This window comes from Histoplasma capsulatum, genomic scaffold, assembly GCF_000149585.1.
Source record: "Histoplasma capsulatum NAm1 scaffold_1 genomic scaffold, whole genome shotgun sequence".
In the NCBI taxonomy this organism is placed as follows: domain Eukaryota; kingdom Fungi; phylum Ascomycota; class Eurotiomycetes; order Onygenales; family Ajellomycetaceae; genus Histoplasma; species Histoplasma mississippiense.
The window spans coordinates 1963672-1976889 of record NW_001813982.1 but is presented as its reverse complement, the minus strand read 5'-3'; the positions used below and the strand labels follow the sequence as shown (position 1 = coordinate 1976889).

The following is a 13218-nucleotide window of genomic DNA, read 5'->3' as shown; positions in this document are numbered from 1 at the left end:
AAGTATTCGTCGACCAACCTTCCCGCATCGTGCGCGATGCATGTGGCAGCGGAACCACTGTTCGCGAAGTCGAAGACCTTCTCTCCCAACACAAGATGATGGCTGGGATGGCGAAGAGGGTTGGCGGGCAGAAGAAGCAGATGCAGCGTGCGCAGAATATGCTCAAGGGCGGTAATAAGGAGCAGCAGATGGCTGCTATGCAGAAACGTATGGCGGCTATGGGCGGTGCGGGCGGGATGGGTATGGGTGATATGGCGAAGATGATGCAGATGTTGGGTGGCGGTGGGGGTGCGGGTGGAATGCCGGGATTAGGAGGGATGGACATGCAGAGCATGATGAGCCAGATGAGTGGGCTGCTGGGAGGTGGTGGAGCTGCAGCCGGGAGTGGAAGAGGGAGGGGGAGATAATCGTCTCATCCGTGTTGAGGTTTCTCATTAACTGCTCATCTGGGTTCCATTTTTGACTTTTCAATTTCTTTCGTCAGGGTGTACCTTCTACAAGACGGCATGATGCATATCGCATAGAAAGGCGTTAACGGAGCGACCTTCAATTCTTGACTTTCAATTCCTTCCCTCATTTTTGTGTATGTAGGTCTTGGTGGTTTATGCTAATATGAATACGGAATACATACAATATTTTATAGATATTTATTCCGACTCTCGAAAGACCTCTTAGTTTTGCTTATAACCTTGATTTTGTGAGAGAGTTATTTATAATACAACAGGCAACGCTCCGCGAGTTGCGTGTCAAAGAGATATCCCCTCGAGCAACCAGCACCATCAACAGCCACCTGAGCGGTGGTTGAAGAGGCAACTGTCTTAAGTACACCGATAATTATAATAAATAAAAAACACCTAAGATATACACCTAGCCGGGGAAAATCGGTTGTAAGCGCCGGCGCTCTCTAATCTGTTTCCAGCCTCTTCTAAACCTTTGGCACAACCTCCTTCTTCACCAACAGCAGCACCAGCCGCTTGACCATACCCGTAACTGATTTTATCAGGGACTTCACCAATACCTGAGCTTCGCCGAAAACACTCTTCATTTTACCCACGACGCTAACGTCTTCAGGCTTATCAAACACCACTTGCCCAGGCGGCAACACCCGACTCTTCGCTCCCTCCAACTTCAAGGGCGTAGTTAGTTTATATTCCCACACTAGCTCCTCGCCGATATACAAAGAATACCTTAACACCGAGTTCCTACCGTCCTCAACGTCGATGTTAACTATACCCACCTTGTTATTACCAGCGGGCAGGTATTTGATTACGACATCCTCATCGTCAGACTGCGAAAATATGCCACCGGGGACGTGGAACATATTCAGCGGACCAGTGCAAAATTCGTGAATACCCATTCCGTCTTCAAGGGTACTGTCGGCCCCATATCCCTTTTGCCCCGGTGTGGCCGCTAGGAATGGGTCGGGAAATCTTATCGCGCCAAATTCATGTCTATCACCACTCAGAAGCACGACGCGGATTCCCAATTCACGCTCTGCCCGCCAGATAACCTCAAAGATCCGGCGGCGTTCACCCAGAAACCCGCCCCATGTATCCTCCGTCCCGATGCGCCAGTTTTTGGAAAACGGGACGCTACTGGCGATTATTTTCCACTGAACGCCGGTAGGTTCTTCGCGGGAGATCCAGTGAAGAAGGGAATTCAGCTGTGCGGAACCAAGCATTGTGGAATTGTCCTGTAGAGGTTCCGAGCGATATGTGCGCGTATCGAGCATGAAGAAGGAAGCAGGGCCATTCGTGAAAGAGAAGTAGGTGGTGTTGAATGGGACGGAGAAAGGAGATTTATCGATTGGTGGGTTAACGCTCATGTGGTAATGGCGGTAGGTGTCGAATGCTGCTGGATAAGGGTCGGTTTCGTTTCCTAGATGCCAGTCGTTTGCGATTTCGTGGTCGTCCAAGGTATGTATCCAAGGGATGTTCATTGCGGGTTCTGGACCAGTGTGCCATGATGGAGACGCGTAGACTTTGCGGTATTCGCTGCGGTAGTGGGAGATGGAAGATCCCCAGCGGAAGGGTACGTCAATATAGATAAAATCCCCTAGGAAGAGCATGAATGACGGCCGTGAGAAGGATGGAAGCTTTGACACAATCGTGGAAATAAGCTCGAGGCCATAGATCCGCAAGGGGTGGTTTAGAGGGTTGTAAGGGAAGTTTGCCTTCATGCAACTCGAGCTTAGGAAACTGAGTCTATATGCTGCAGCGGAGCCAGGAGCCGCGGCGGTATTAAATTTGCCGGACATGTTATTTGAGAGCGAGTATTGATATTCCTTGGAAGGCTGAAGTCCAGTCAAAGTAACAGGAAAAGTGTAATCGGTGTCATTGTTGATAACATATATTACTCCCCCTTCAAACGACTCGCCCTCGCGGCCGTTTTCTATCACCCTGTACGATATACGGATAGGAAGCTGCTTGACGTCGGGCTCGCGTACCAGGATGTTGGCAGTTGTTGATGATACATATCCGACTCGTGAAAAGGCCAACCCGGTAGTTGGATACATATACTGGCCTCGGGTAACAGCATCAAGGGTACCAAGGGCTATTAATATGTTTATCCCGACAGTCGCCAGATTGACATAGGGCGCGTGTGTGGAAGGTAAACCGGTTGCAAGAACGGACAATAAAGATCTTTCCCTCCCATTTCTGCTTCTTTCGCTACTTTCACCCGAACTTAAGCTTCCTTTGGCCGTTCTGGTATCTTTTCGCGCGCTTGCTATCGAACGATCCCTTTGCTGCGCTCGTTTAAATGCAGGCCCTGAGACAATGACGAAGACCGAGGTCAAATACACCAGCAACGAGGTGACAATTAGCGGTGGAAATTGGTGTCCTGGAATCTATTTTCTTACTGTTAGCAAGAAGATCCCAAGAAGATAAAATGGGATCCATTCCATGTGGCGAAATAAAATGCAGCCGTACCCATCTCAGAAATATATAACCTGGAAGCCGCATTAAAACAGAACTTGTTGCAGCTAGAGTGGTCTGTATAGAAGGCATAGCGTCACAGTGGTTCACGAGGTGAAAGCAGGTGCAGCTTTTCGCCCTCTCCCGCACCGAAAGTGGGTTTGTTGTTGCGTGTATTCGCAAACAGAGTGTTGGTGGCTCGCTCTTTTTGATGTTGCGGATGTTTTTATTAATATCAATGGAAGGAATTCGACCTTTGAAAGTAGAAAAATAGCGGTAGATTTGTTATCACCAGGGCTCTTCTTCCACAGCCAGATAGCTATGAGATTTGCTGTCTATGGTATCTATATTCTCATATAAATTGCAAATATCGTGATAATCCTTGTATGACAATTAGTAGTATCCAATGAACTGGTGGAAATTACGAGCTCTCTATAAGCTTTTGTATTCAACTTTTTTCAATGACGCCATAGATAAGAATGTTCCCATGGGCAGCAACGACGATGGGCTAATCGTATAGAAATGCCTAGGTACAAAATCATCCCTCATCTAGCCGTAGGAAATGAACAGTAGTCTTCATCTCACACCCATGAATTGACCTGTGTCGGGGACTTGATTGTGTCTTGCTGCAGACGAGGAGGGTCTAACAATTTCATTTTGTGGTCCTACTGAAAAATCATTTTAGTAGATATCCTAAGAATAGGGCAAAAGACGAAAATATATTTATATATACTTGTATATGAATTCAATTCGCGTGTGCCCGTTGATTATTCCATGTAGCTACCATCAAGTATATAGTTCTCATCCCCATTAGTAAAGATATACAGGCCGCCCACTGCCATGGCTGTTGAACATCTCCGGGCAACGCATTGAAATATTCCCACCCCATGACTCCACCAAAAGTCGGATGTTTTACCATTAACATCCCCAGAACAACGCTTAAACGGTTCATGGGCACATAACCCCTCGACCCGTTTGCAGGATTAGTCAAGATTCCTACCACAACTTTCCGTGGCGACCATCCCTCTGACAATATCCGGTCATATACTTCCAAATTTTCGATGGTACCCCAGCCATTGTAAAATTGGGTATTGTACCATGCAATTTTCGAGCCCCTGGCAGCCTCGAGCGCTTTGTAATTAAATCCAGACAAATGGTTCATTCCCTCGATCAGGGCGGTCGCAACGGGGGCCAGCGTGATGATGAATTGTTCGCCGAAATCAGCCTTGAGCCGATCAATCAATCGGATAATGCCTCTCAGCGACATCTCCTCCTCCACGTCAAGGTCCAAACCATCGAGGGGGTGGTTCCGGATCATATCTCGAAGAGGGACGTAATACCGCTCGAAGATATCAGCGTCTTGATCGAGACGCTCGAAGGTCCCACGCGCAGCCCCGCCCAGCATTCCCATCACTTTGACCCCCCGGGTTCGCATAACGCCCGCTTCAGTCCATAAGGAGGTGAACCGGGGATGCTCCGGTGAGTGGTCGTTCAGAGTGATATTCCCTGGCCCATCATTGAGGTGGATCGCAGCAAGAATCACATGTGTTATTCCCGTATTATTAGCAGTCAGCGGTAGCATTGACATGTATCTGCCGCCGTTGTTTGTGTGATAAGTTTGGTGGTAGCAGATAATGCGCGGTTGAACAAATGCCCCATATCCAGGGAGGGGAGGCATTTGGACAACACTGCGAAAAGAAAAAAGAATTACGGCACTCTTCTTTTAATAAATTTGGTGAAGCTCGAAATTCTCTCCGCCTAATATTGACGATTCACACTAGGGATATCGAGGCCAAGTACTTGTCTGATAATGCGCCTCGTAATCGAAAGAAACAAGGAGGAGAGAAAGACTGCCGTAGACCTTGGTGTCGTATATTTATCGTCAAGCGTATCTGATTTTAGAGCAATAAAGCTTCCTTCAGTCTGCATAGAGCTCTAAGTAGCTCTGAATACTTTCGGCCGGGAAACCTTTCAATTGAGGTCCAACTTTAAAATTAGGGTTCAACATTTGGGCCTTTTCTGCCACCCCCTGAAAAATATTAGCAAAACACCGCAAAAATAACCAAAATATCCACATATCTCTAGAATCATTCAAATATCATTCAATTTATTCAAAATACACACCTTTATCATCAAATATGCATCTTTATCATCAAATCTGCTAATATGCCCTGCAACACCCACTGTTCTACTGCCTTGCAAGCTTGTAAAAGGACTCCAACTACTCTGTGCCTTCATCTGCCCAAACCGCCTGTTTCAAATGTTCCAGATAATGATGAGAATTTAACTAATGATGAAAAGGAGGATAAGAAAAAGGAGAAGAAGAAAGAGACACAGTTAGAAAATTTTCAATTTCTATGAATATTTGTTTCTAAGTTTAAGATCTCATTCAAACTGTATGAATAAGTGATTATCAATGAAATAAAAAAGTTTATAAAGATCAAGTTACAGAATATCACAATAAATGATATGATTATCAGCTTTTATCATATTCAATATACTGCAAAAAGAATAACTGAAGAGTATGTTATGAAGCAAAATTATAAAATGATAGAAATTGCAAATTGTATAACAATCATTTCATCAAATAAATATAAATCTTCAATCAAAATCATTTTTGAAAAGGAAACAGATTGAAGAGAAATTATCACTCTTTTAAAAAAATTATATAAAAAAAAATAAACAGATTTAACATTGAAATTACCATCTTTTTTAATTTTTTAAATATTTCAACTTTATTTTCAAACATCTTTGTAATACACAGTTCTGCAACATTCATTGAAGTGTCAAATTCTTAATTAACAATTCAAGCATTGACATTAAAAAAAGTATTAAATATCAAAGAAGAAATAATTTTATCATTTATCAAATTTTCTTTTTATTATTCTGTCAAATCTTTTCAAATTTATAAAATATCTTGTGGTGTTCCGCCCCTAGTCTCCCTTCCGCCCTGCTCCTTCCGCCCCTGCATTATTATTCCTCCTATTCTTCCCGTATGCTGCGATCGCTCCTTCCTCTGGATTGGATCGCTGACGGGATGACTACGTATATATATAGGGGCGTTCGCCCACCCTTCTAGATTAGAGAAACTCAGACATGAATTATCCTACCAATTGAACGGCGTACGCCATAGAATTGAATCATATACAAACAATGATAAATGAGCAGATGATTTAATTGAATATTGAAATGAATATATTTTCAATAATAAAAAATGAGTTAAAGAGTTCTATCTGACAATTACAATTGAAGAAAATTAAATTATTTTTATTTATTATTTATAATAATGACAGCAAATCTCATACTGCTTCTGTTTCTGAATTTGAAATTTAAATATTATATATCATCATAATTGAATTGCAATCTGAATTTTTTTAAATTTTATAATATTATTTTATATAAATAGATCTGAAATATCCTTTTACATCTTCTTTTTTCATGAAATATTCAATTATATGATGTAAAAAGATTTTAAAATCTTCATCAAATTGATTTTTTAATTGACATTTATATTTTCTAATTCATTTTTTTAACACATGAAATGACTTCTTCATAGAATTATAATCAGAAAAATATAAAGATAAGGAATTAAGAATTCAATATCAGCTTTTTTACAGAGATTTGGCAGTATTTATGAATGATGAGAAAAGCAATTATTCATTATTAAATAATGATAATTTTGTTGATATTTGAATAATATTTAAATATATACAAATTTATTAAACCTTTCTGTATTATAGAATCTCTGATATATATCATAATCAAAATATTTATCAATATTTATTGCAGATAAAATTGATCATTCATAAAATTATTTATAAAACTTTCTAATATGATAAGAAAATTCTCTGCTTGATTATTCCTATTATTGATTTGCAATACATTCATCCACAGCACTTTCATTTAAAAAGATAAGTTGATCAAATTGATATTAAATAATTTAAATATATCATTCAATTTGAAATTTTTTATTGTATTGACTGATCATAAATTCAATTTATATTAAATAGAATTGATAAATTAATAAATTTTATAAATGATAATTATAATAATTAATTATCTTCTTCTATGTCAAATTCAGTTTCTTCAACAATTTAGATATTAATTGAGTGTGAATATCAACATCAAATTCATTCTTCACAAAGCAAACAGTCTCATTATGATATGTAATTGAATATATTTCAAAAAAATCTTTCAAAATCTAATAAGATATTCAATGTGATCTTTAATTTTACATTTTATATTGAATGAAAACTTTTAACAGTTCCAAAGCAGTGAATATTTTGTTGAATGTGATATACAATGATCAGATGACACTCAATAGTCCACACAATCTGAGCAGATATATAACTATCATTTAAAAAGTGTACAATCTCATTGATGGTAAATTCATTGAGCTGAGAAGGCATATTGACAGATTTGATGATAAAGATGTGTATTTGAATGAATTGGATGATATTTGAATGATTTTAGAGATACATGGATATTTTGGTTATTTTTGCAGTGTTTTGCTAATATTTTTCAGGGGTTGGTAGAAAATTCTGTTTTCGCAAGTTTTACGTCCGCCACAATAGTGCTCAAAATAGAGTGGCTCTAAGGCTTAACATGGCTGAACACTGATTTTGAGCGAACGTGAGTTAGTTATACAGAGTAAATTATTCTTATTAGCATACTTCCCTCAGAAAATCACCATGTGTATTATTACATCCGGGAAAATCTCCATTTCCATAGAACCATAGATCGATAAATCCCACGTCCTCGTGCGGAGATAGCAAAAATGAGAGAATTCAACGCTAGGCGCTATCCCCCCCTTGAGCCCACACAGTATTGGCAACTCCTCCACTCTCTCAATACCCCGGGAGCCTCCCGTTCCATTGCCCAAGAATAGATCCCACCATCACTCCGCCAAGAAAGTCATACAAGATCAGGATTATCAGATTCTTGCGTTCCGCTTGTGGCGCAGTCGGAAGCCGCGCAGCTGCTAAAGTCGCAAGTATGATGCGCACCGGGACACTCGCGTGGAGGAATTGATTTTGTTCGATGGGTACGTAAGACGTGAGGAGGTAGGATAATCCAAGGCCCGTGACGGCTATTCCTAGTGCCGAAGGAGCCTTGGTGAAGGTTAAGTACATGCCGAGGGAGAAGAGGCCCAAGGCATGGAGGAGAACGGGGACAGGAAGGTGGACTGTGGGAAGAAGTGAGGCCATGGTGCGGAGTATTCGCTATTTGTTTATCCAGAAAAATTTGTCTTTGGGAGGTACGTGGAGTACAAGATCCAGGCTTGATGTTTGGCAATAAATGCTGGACCAGTGTGAACTGAAGAAATAAATGATGAAGCACTTAGGGTTGTGTGCAGGTATAAGCTGGGGTTTTCTGCTTCCACGAGATACAACTATTTAAATATCTCGGAAATTTTCCCTTGGCGGGCGGAGTATAAACAAACCCATTGGAGGGAAACAACAAGGAGAGACGATAATGGTAACTATACATCATCCATACGCTAATGCTGAAATACCTCACACATAAAAAGTCATTACTTTCCATTACTTTCCCACAGCAATCGGAAAAGGGTTCACGAGTTTACCAAGCCGTATGCCCTCCGTCGATAACTAAATTACTCCCAGTCATGAAGGAACTGGCTTCGCTCAACATAAAAATGGCCGCGCCCGTGAACTCCTCCGGCCGTGCCAGGCGTCCAAGCATATTCTCCTTCTCCCAGATCTTGTCGAGGCCAGGAACTTCGTCAAAATTCTTCTCTACCATTGGTGTAACAATGTGGCCTGGTGAGAGCGAATTGACCCGGATTCCCTCCTCGCCCCATTCCATTGCAAGACTTCTCGCCAGCTGGATTAACGCGGCTTTCGAAGCATTGTATGCCGGCGAAATTAAGCCCCTGTTTGCAATGAGGCCGCTCATGCTTGCAATTAGGACGATGGAACCGTGGTTTCTGTACGCTATCATTTGTCTGGCCACTGCTTGGGCGGTCATGAAAACTCCTGTATAGTTTACGTCCATTATCCGTGTGATATCCTCTGCTGTATAATCGATTGCCGGCATGATCTGTTGAATGCCCGCGGCAGCCACAAGGCCGTCGATTCTGTGGTGGCTTCCTGCGATTTTCACAACTGTGTCGTTGAGGAATTTCGTGTCCCGCACATCGGTATGATGGTAATGCAGCGAGCCAACATGGGATCTGGCTGCTAGCTCTTGCGTTTCAACAAATTCAGGGGCCGGTTCCTTCAGTATATCAAGACAGTGCACTGGGATAGGAAACATGTTATTACGTTTATCAACCCCGGTTTTGTTTGTGAAGTTCATGTTGCAGGGGACAGACCTTCAGCACCGGCTTCAGTCATTGCCTCTGCCATGCATAGCCCTAGTCCCCGACCACCTCCAGTTACGACGTATACTTTACTCTTTAAACTAAAGTTCGGGTACACCTTTTGATGGTGATGGTTGCGGTGGGAGTGGCATTTATTATGCGAGCTGTAGTTGGTGGCCATCTTGTAAGTCAGTCAGACTTTGATTCATGCGATGAAATGTATGGATTGATTGCTTTGGCAATAGTCGGAACTTAGCATGTCGGATAATAATAATATATAAGGAACCCAACAGCTTAAGGTACTATGGCTGGGGCATCTCATTCAGATGACCTATGACATATGTGATGCTGAAACTATGAAGCCATGGTAATGTGTTAAGTTAGCACACCAGGCGATCTCAACCTTTGGGATACGTCAATATATTTTCGCAGTCCGAGCTCTACATTACATTTAGATACTCAGAGTATATCGTCATTTGAAATCCCATACGATTTCAAATTTTATCGGTCTATTTTGTTCCATATCGCTAGATTCTTTCCTAAAGCAAAGAAGAAACCTTGGAAATCTATCTATCTCCATATCTTGGCTCAACGCAACGCTGGCGTATGCTGGCGTATGCTGGCGGCGACTCACTATGTCATTGCCCCGTTTTCGTACAATTCCTGTTTTGGAGGCGCAACTTCGTAAATCTGTAAACATCGCTTTTATGCTATGACGTCACGGAAATGCGCGATCGGATTATTATTGGACCGGACGTTTTTCGCCCAAGCTAAGCCGTAAATAGAACAAAGTAAACAATACGTCGCTCCATGATTTAGTATTTTAACATCAAGCAACATTCTGCAAATCTGCAAAGCCCTTCTAATTTCGAGGCTCGGAGGTTCAACTATGATATAAGACATCATTTCCAATTGCCTCACAATTTCCTCAAATAGATTGTTCGGGATCAAGGCTTTGACTCACCAAATGGCTACCAACGGCTTCACGTCGCCGTTTCCAACATCTCACGACACACTGGGCGCTTCGTCCCTCAATACGCCCATCTTTATGCCCTCGTCACCTCCCGGATTGGACTCAGTTTTACATGCTAAGAAGCCCAGTTCGTCTCGCGCCTTGGCTGCAAATGCTGCCCGTCGAAGAAAGCTGAGGTCCTCGAAGAAAACCAGTTCGCCAGAATCCAGCGATGGAAGCGATTCTGACGCCAATCTTGCAGATTACACATTCGATATGAGCAGACTCTCAGATCATAAATCTGATTATGGCGATGGTGAATTGCGTGAAGTGCGCGAGGCGCGTGCAGGGGCTTTTTCAGAGGAGAAACGGGATGCATTTTCGGAACTTGGGGGTCCGCGTGATTTTACGTTAAATATGGTGGAGCTTGTCAGAGGAACAGGGGCCCTTATGGGTAATGACGGGGATAACGTGTCAAAGATGGAACCAGCGAAAACGCAGGGAGAAGTGCCCCTCAATACAGTCGTTGCGGAGCAGACGATAAATGACTACAGTGAGATGGACACGCCTCTTGATATGTCGACACCAGCACATGTTCTTCCACGACTAAATGCTATTTCGAGAAGCAACGCGCCCTTGGACAAAATTGATGAGCCTTCCTCGATACAATCGCAAGCCAGCAAACAGGCTCTGACACTTGCGGATCCTGACCAACCAAAGGAGCAGTCTACTTTGGAACATCGATTTCGCGAAGAGATAAAGCGGCTCCAGCAGGAATTACTCAGGAAGGACGAAACTATCGAGGCGAATAGAAGGAAAATTTTGGAGTCAGCGTCAGCCGCTCAACAAATTAAACATCTGCAGTCTGAGCTTAGGAAGAGAAACGACGCACTTAAAGAGAAGGATGCGCAATTGTCTGCTCTAGCTGGCCAATACGAAGAAATAGAAAATTTACGGATTCAGCTACAGCAAAAAGATGAACAACTTGAACAACATGAAGCTGATGCTTTGACAATAAAATCCCTCCAGCAACAGTTGGAGCAACTGCAAAGCAAGGATTCTCGGAAAGGTGCCTCCGCCAATAGGAACGAAGAAGACCCTCCTGTGCAGACGAAGCAAGAAAATAACGCCGCTTCCGCAAAACTTAGTGAGGACATTTCAAACAAGGATGCTCAGCTGAAACAACATGCAGCAGAGATCGACCAGCTGAGAGCCACTCAAGACGCCCAGTATCTAGAAATCGACAAGTTAGACTCTGAACTTGAGACCGTGAGTCGTGAATGTGAAGCTCTGGAAGAAAAGAGCGAGAGCCTTCTCAATGCACTCCGAGAATCCGAATTACGAAACAATACTCTCCAGTCCGAATTGGATAATGCAAATTCAGAAATCGATTCACAATATAATGCAGTGAAAACTTTTGCAAACGAGGTATCTATCGATATCAGAGTAAATATGGCCTTTAGTCAAATTTTCGATGCGATTAAGGGAGTGTACCATGCAAAGAGAGTGGCGTCCCTGAACGAAGCGACAAAAAGCTCCGAGCGCATTCGAGCCTTGGAAAGAGAACTCAGCGAGGTCCGATTACAGCTACGAAATTCTTTACCTTCAGACCGCATGCAGACGCTTCAACTTGAAGGCACACGCCAGGAGCTCTCCGAGTCGAGAGCCCTCACAACAGTGCTTCAAGGCGAGATATCTCGACTATCTTCCAAGATTGAATCAATAATATCCGAACAAACCAAATTGCAAGATACCCTCTACAAAACCACTCAAGAGCGAGATAGGGCACTATACACCGTTGATAATCTCCGCAACCATCAGGACGTGACCGAATCGCAGCAACTCAGTCCTCCTACATCCCCCGCTCTTCAACCAACTGGCATCGGCTCGCCGAAATGTCCAGTTGACCACGACGCCCTCCTAAAATCCCACCAATCAGAGCTGAACAGCGTGCATTCCGCCCACGCCACAGCCCTTTCCACCCTCCGCGACTCGCACTCAGAAACAATCCGCACCCTCCAAAACGTCATCTCCACCTCTCAGACGCGCGAGGCCAAGCTCAACTCAGATATTAGCCAGCTGCGCACATCGATTACTTCCCTGGAGCAGCGCGTTGCTGAGCTAGTGACTGAGCAGGAACGCCTCGAATCGATTATTGAGGCGAAGGATTCAGCCGCCAAAGCTATTGATAAAAAATTTGCTGGCGTCCTGAAGAAGAGGGAGGAGGTGTGGGAGGGGCGAGTGGAAGGGTTGCTGAAGGATCGGGAACGGATGGGGAAGCTTTTGATGTGGACGTGGGGCGAGAAGGAAGTCGGGGCGTCCGCGGGTGCTGGTGATGGTAAGGCGAGCGGGCCTGGGAAGGAGAATCAACCGCCGCAAGGGTATAAATATAAATATGTGGAGAGGATAGGGGGAAGGGGCCGGGATTCCTAAGGTTTATTTGGATCGGTGAGCTTGTGGTTGGGAGTGAAAGTTGTTCATTTGGGGTAATTTAACTGTTTCTCTTTTATTGGCTTTGTTTGTTGTCGTACTTCGTGTGTTCGCATTGGAGTTGTATGGCATTGTCACTGACAGCATGGCGTTTTTGTCTTGTCTGCTGGGTAGAATTTTGCTGAAACAGTTATGGTCGCCTATGTTTATGATTTGTTCAGGTGCTCGTGTTGATCTAGCTACACAATAGATAGGCAGGTAGTTCGAGTCGGATCACAACATGATCCGGTTTCTTTTCCTCCTTGTTTGGGATGCCACTGGCATACAAAAATGGGATCAAAACAGCAACATTCCACCACAAAATATATGGATATTCAACGACAAATCTATGATCTCCAACCACAAGTCGTTAGCGCAAATGGCAAAAGTACATGAAGACATTACCTCTTTACTGGAGAAGCAGATATTCACACATTTTCAACTCAGCTAGCCTTCTCAATGAGCCTCCATTCCAATCGCTCAGCAGGCGCAAGAGGACCAGTTGATCTATATCTACGGCACCTGAACCTCAGACCATCCATACTTCTCCGGGAGAGCGA

General features: G+C 43.2%; 5 protein-coding genes across 5 annotated transcripts; 2 read left to right on the top strand and 3 right to left on the bottom strand.

Annotated features, from left to right (window-relative positions):
- Positions 1–95: 95 nt before the first annotated feature.
- On the top strand, positions 96–407 carry HCAG_00569 (conserved hypothetical protein; the record flags this gene model as incomplete). Its single annotated transcript, XM_001543473.1, has 1 exon — positions 96–407. One exon carries the CDS (start codon positions 96–98, stop codon positions 405–407), a length of 312 nt encoding a protein of 103 aa, XP_001543523.1.
- Positions 408–925: 518 nt separating this feature from the next.
- Positions 926–2515, bottom strand: HCAG_00568 (conserved hypothetical protein; the record flags this gene model as incomplete). The annotated part of the gene is made up of 2 exons (XM_001543472.1): positions 926–1126; positions 1238–2515. The coding sequence occupies 2 exons, from the start codon at positions 2513–2515 to the stop codon at positions 926–928; spliced, it is 1479 nt and encodes a 492-aa protein (XP_001543522.1).
- Positions 2516–3638: 1123 nt separating this feature from the next.
- Positions 3639–4593, bottom strand: HCAG_00567 (hypothetical protein; the record flags this gene model as incomplete). Its single annotated transcript, XM_001543471.1, has 2 exons — positions 3639–3695; positions 3964–4593. 2 exons carry the CDS (start codon positions 4591–4593, stop codon positions 3639–3641), a joined length of 687 nt encoding a protein of 228 aa, XP_001543521.1.
- A 3902-nt stretch (positions 4594–8495) lies between these two features.
- Positions 8496–9418, bottom strand: HCAG_00566 (conserved hypothetical protein; the record flags this gene model as incomplete). Its single annotated transcript, XM_001543470.1, has 2 exons — positions 8496–9175; positions 9250–9418. The coding sequence occupies 2 exons, from the start codon at positions 9416–9418 to the stop codon at positions 8496–8498; spliced, it is 849 nt and encodes a 282-aa protein (XP_001543520.1).
- Positions 9419–10204: 786 nt separating this feature from the next.
- HCAG_00565 (predicted protein) lies at positions 10205–12869 on the top strand (the record flags this gene model as incomplete). Its single annotated transcript, XM_001543469.1, has 2 exons — positions 10205–12527; positions 12841–12869. 2 exons carry the CDS (start codon positions 10205–10207, stop codon positions 12867–12869), a joined length of 2352 nt encoding a protein of 783 aa, XP_001543519.1.
- Positions 12870–13218: the final 349 nt, after the last annotated feature.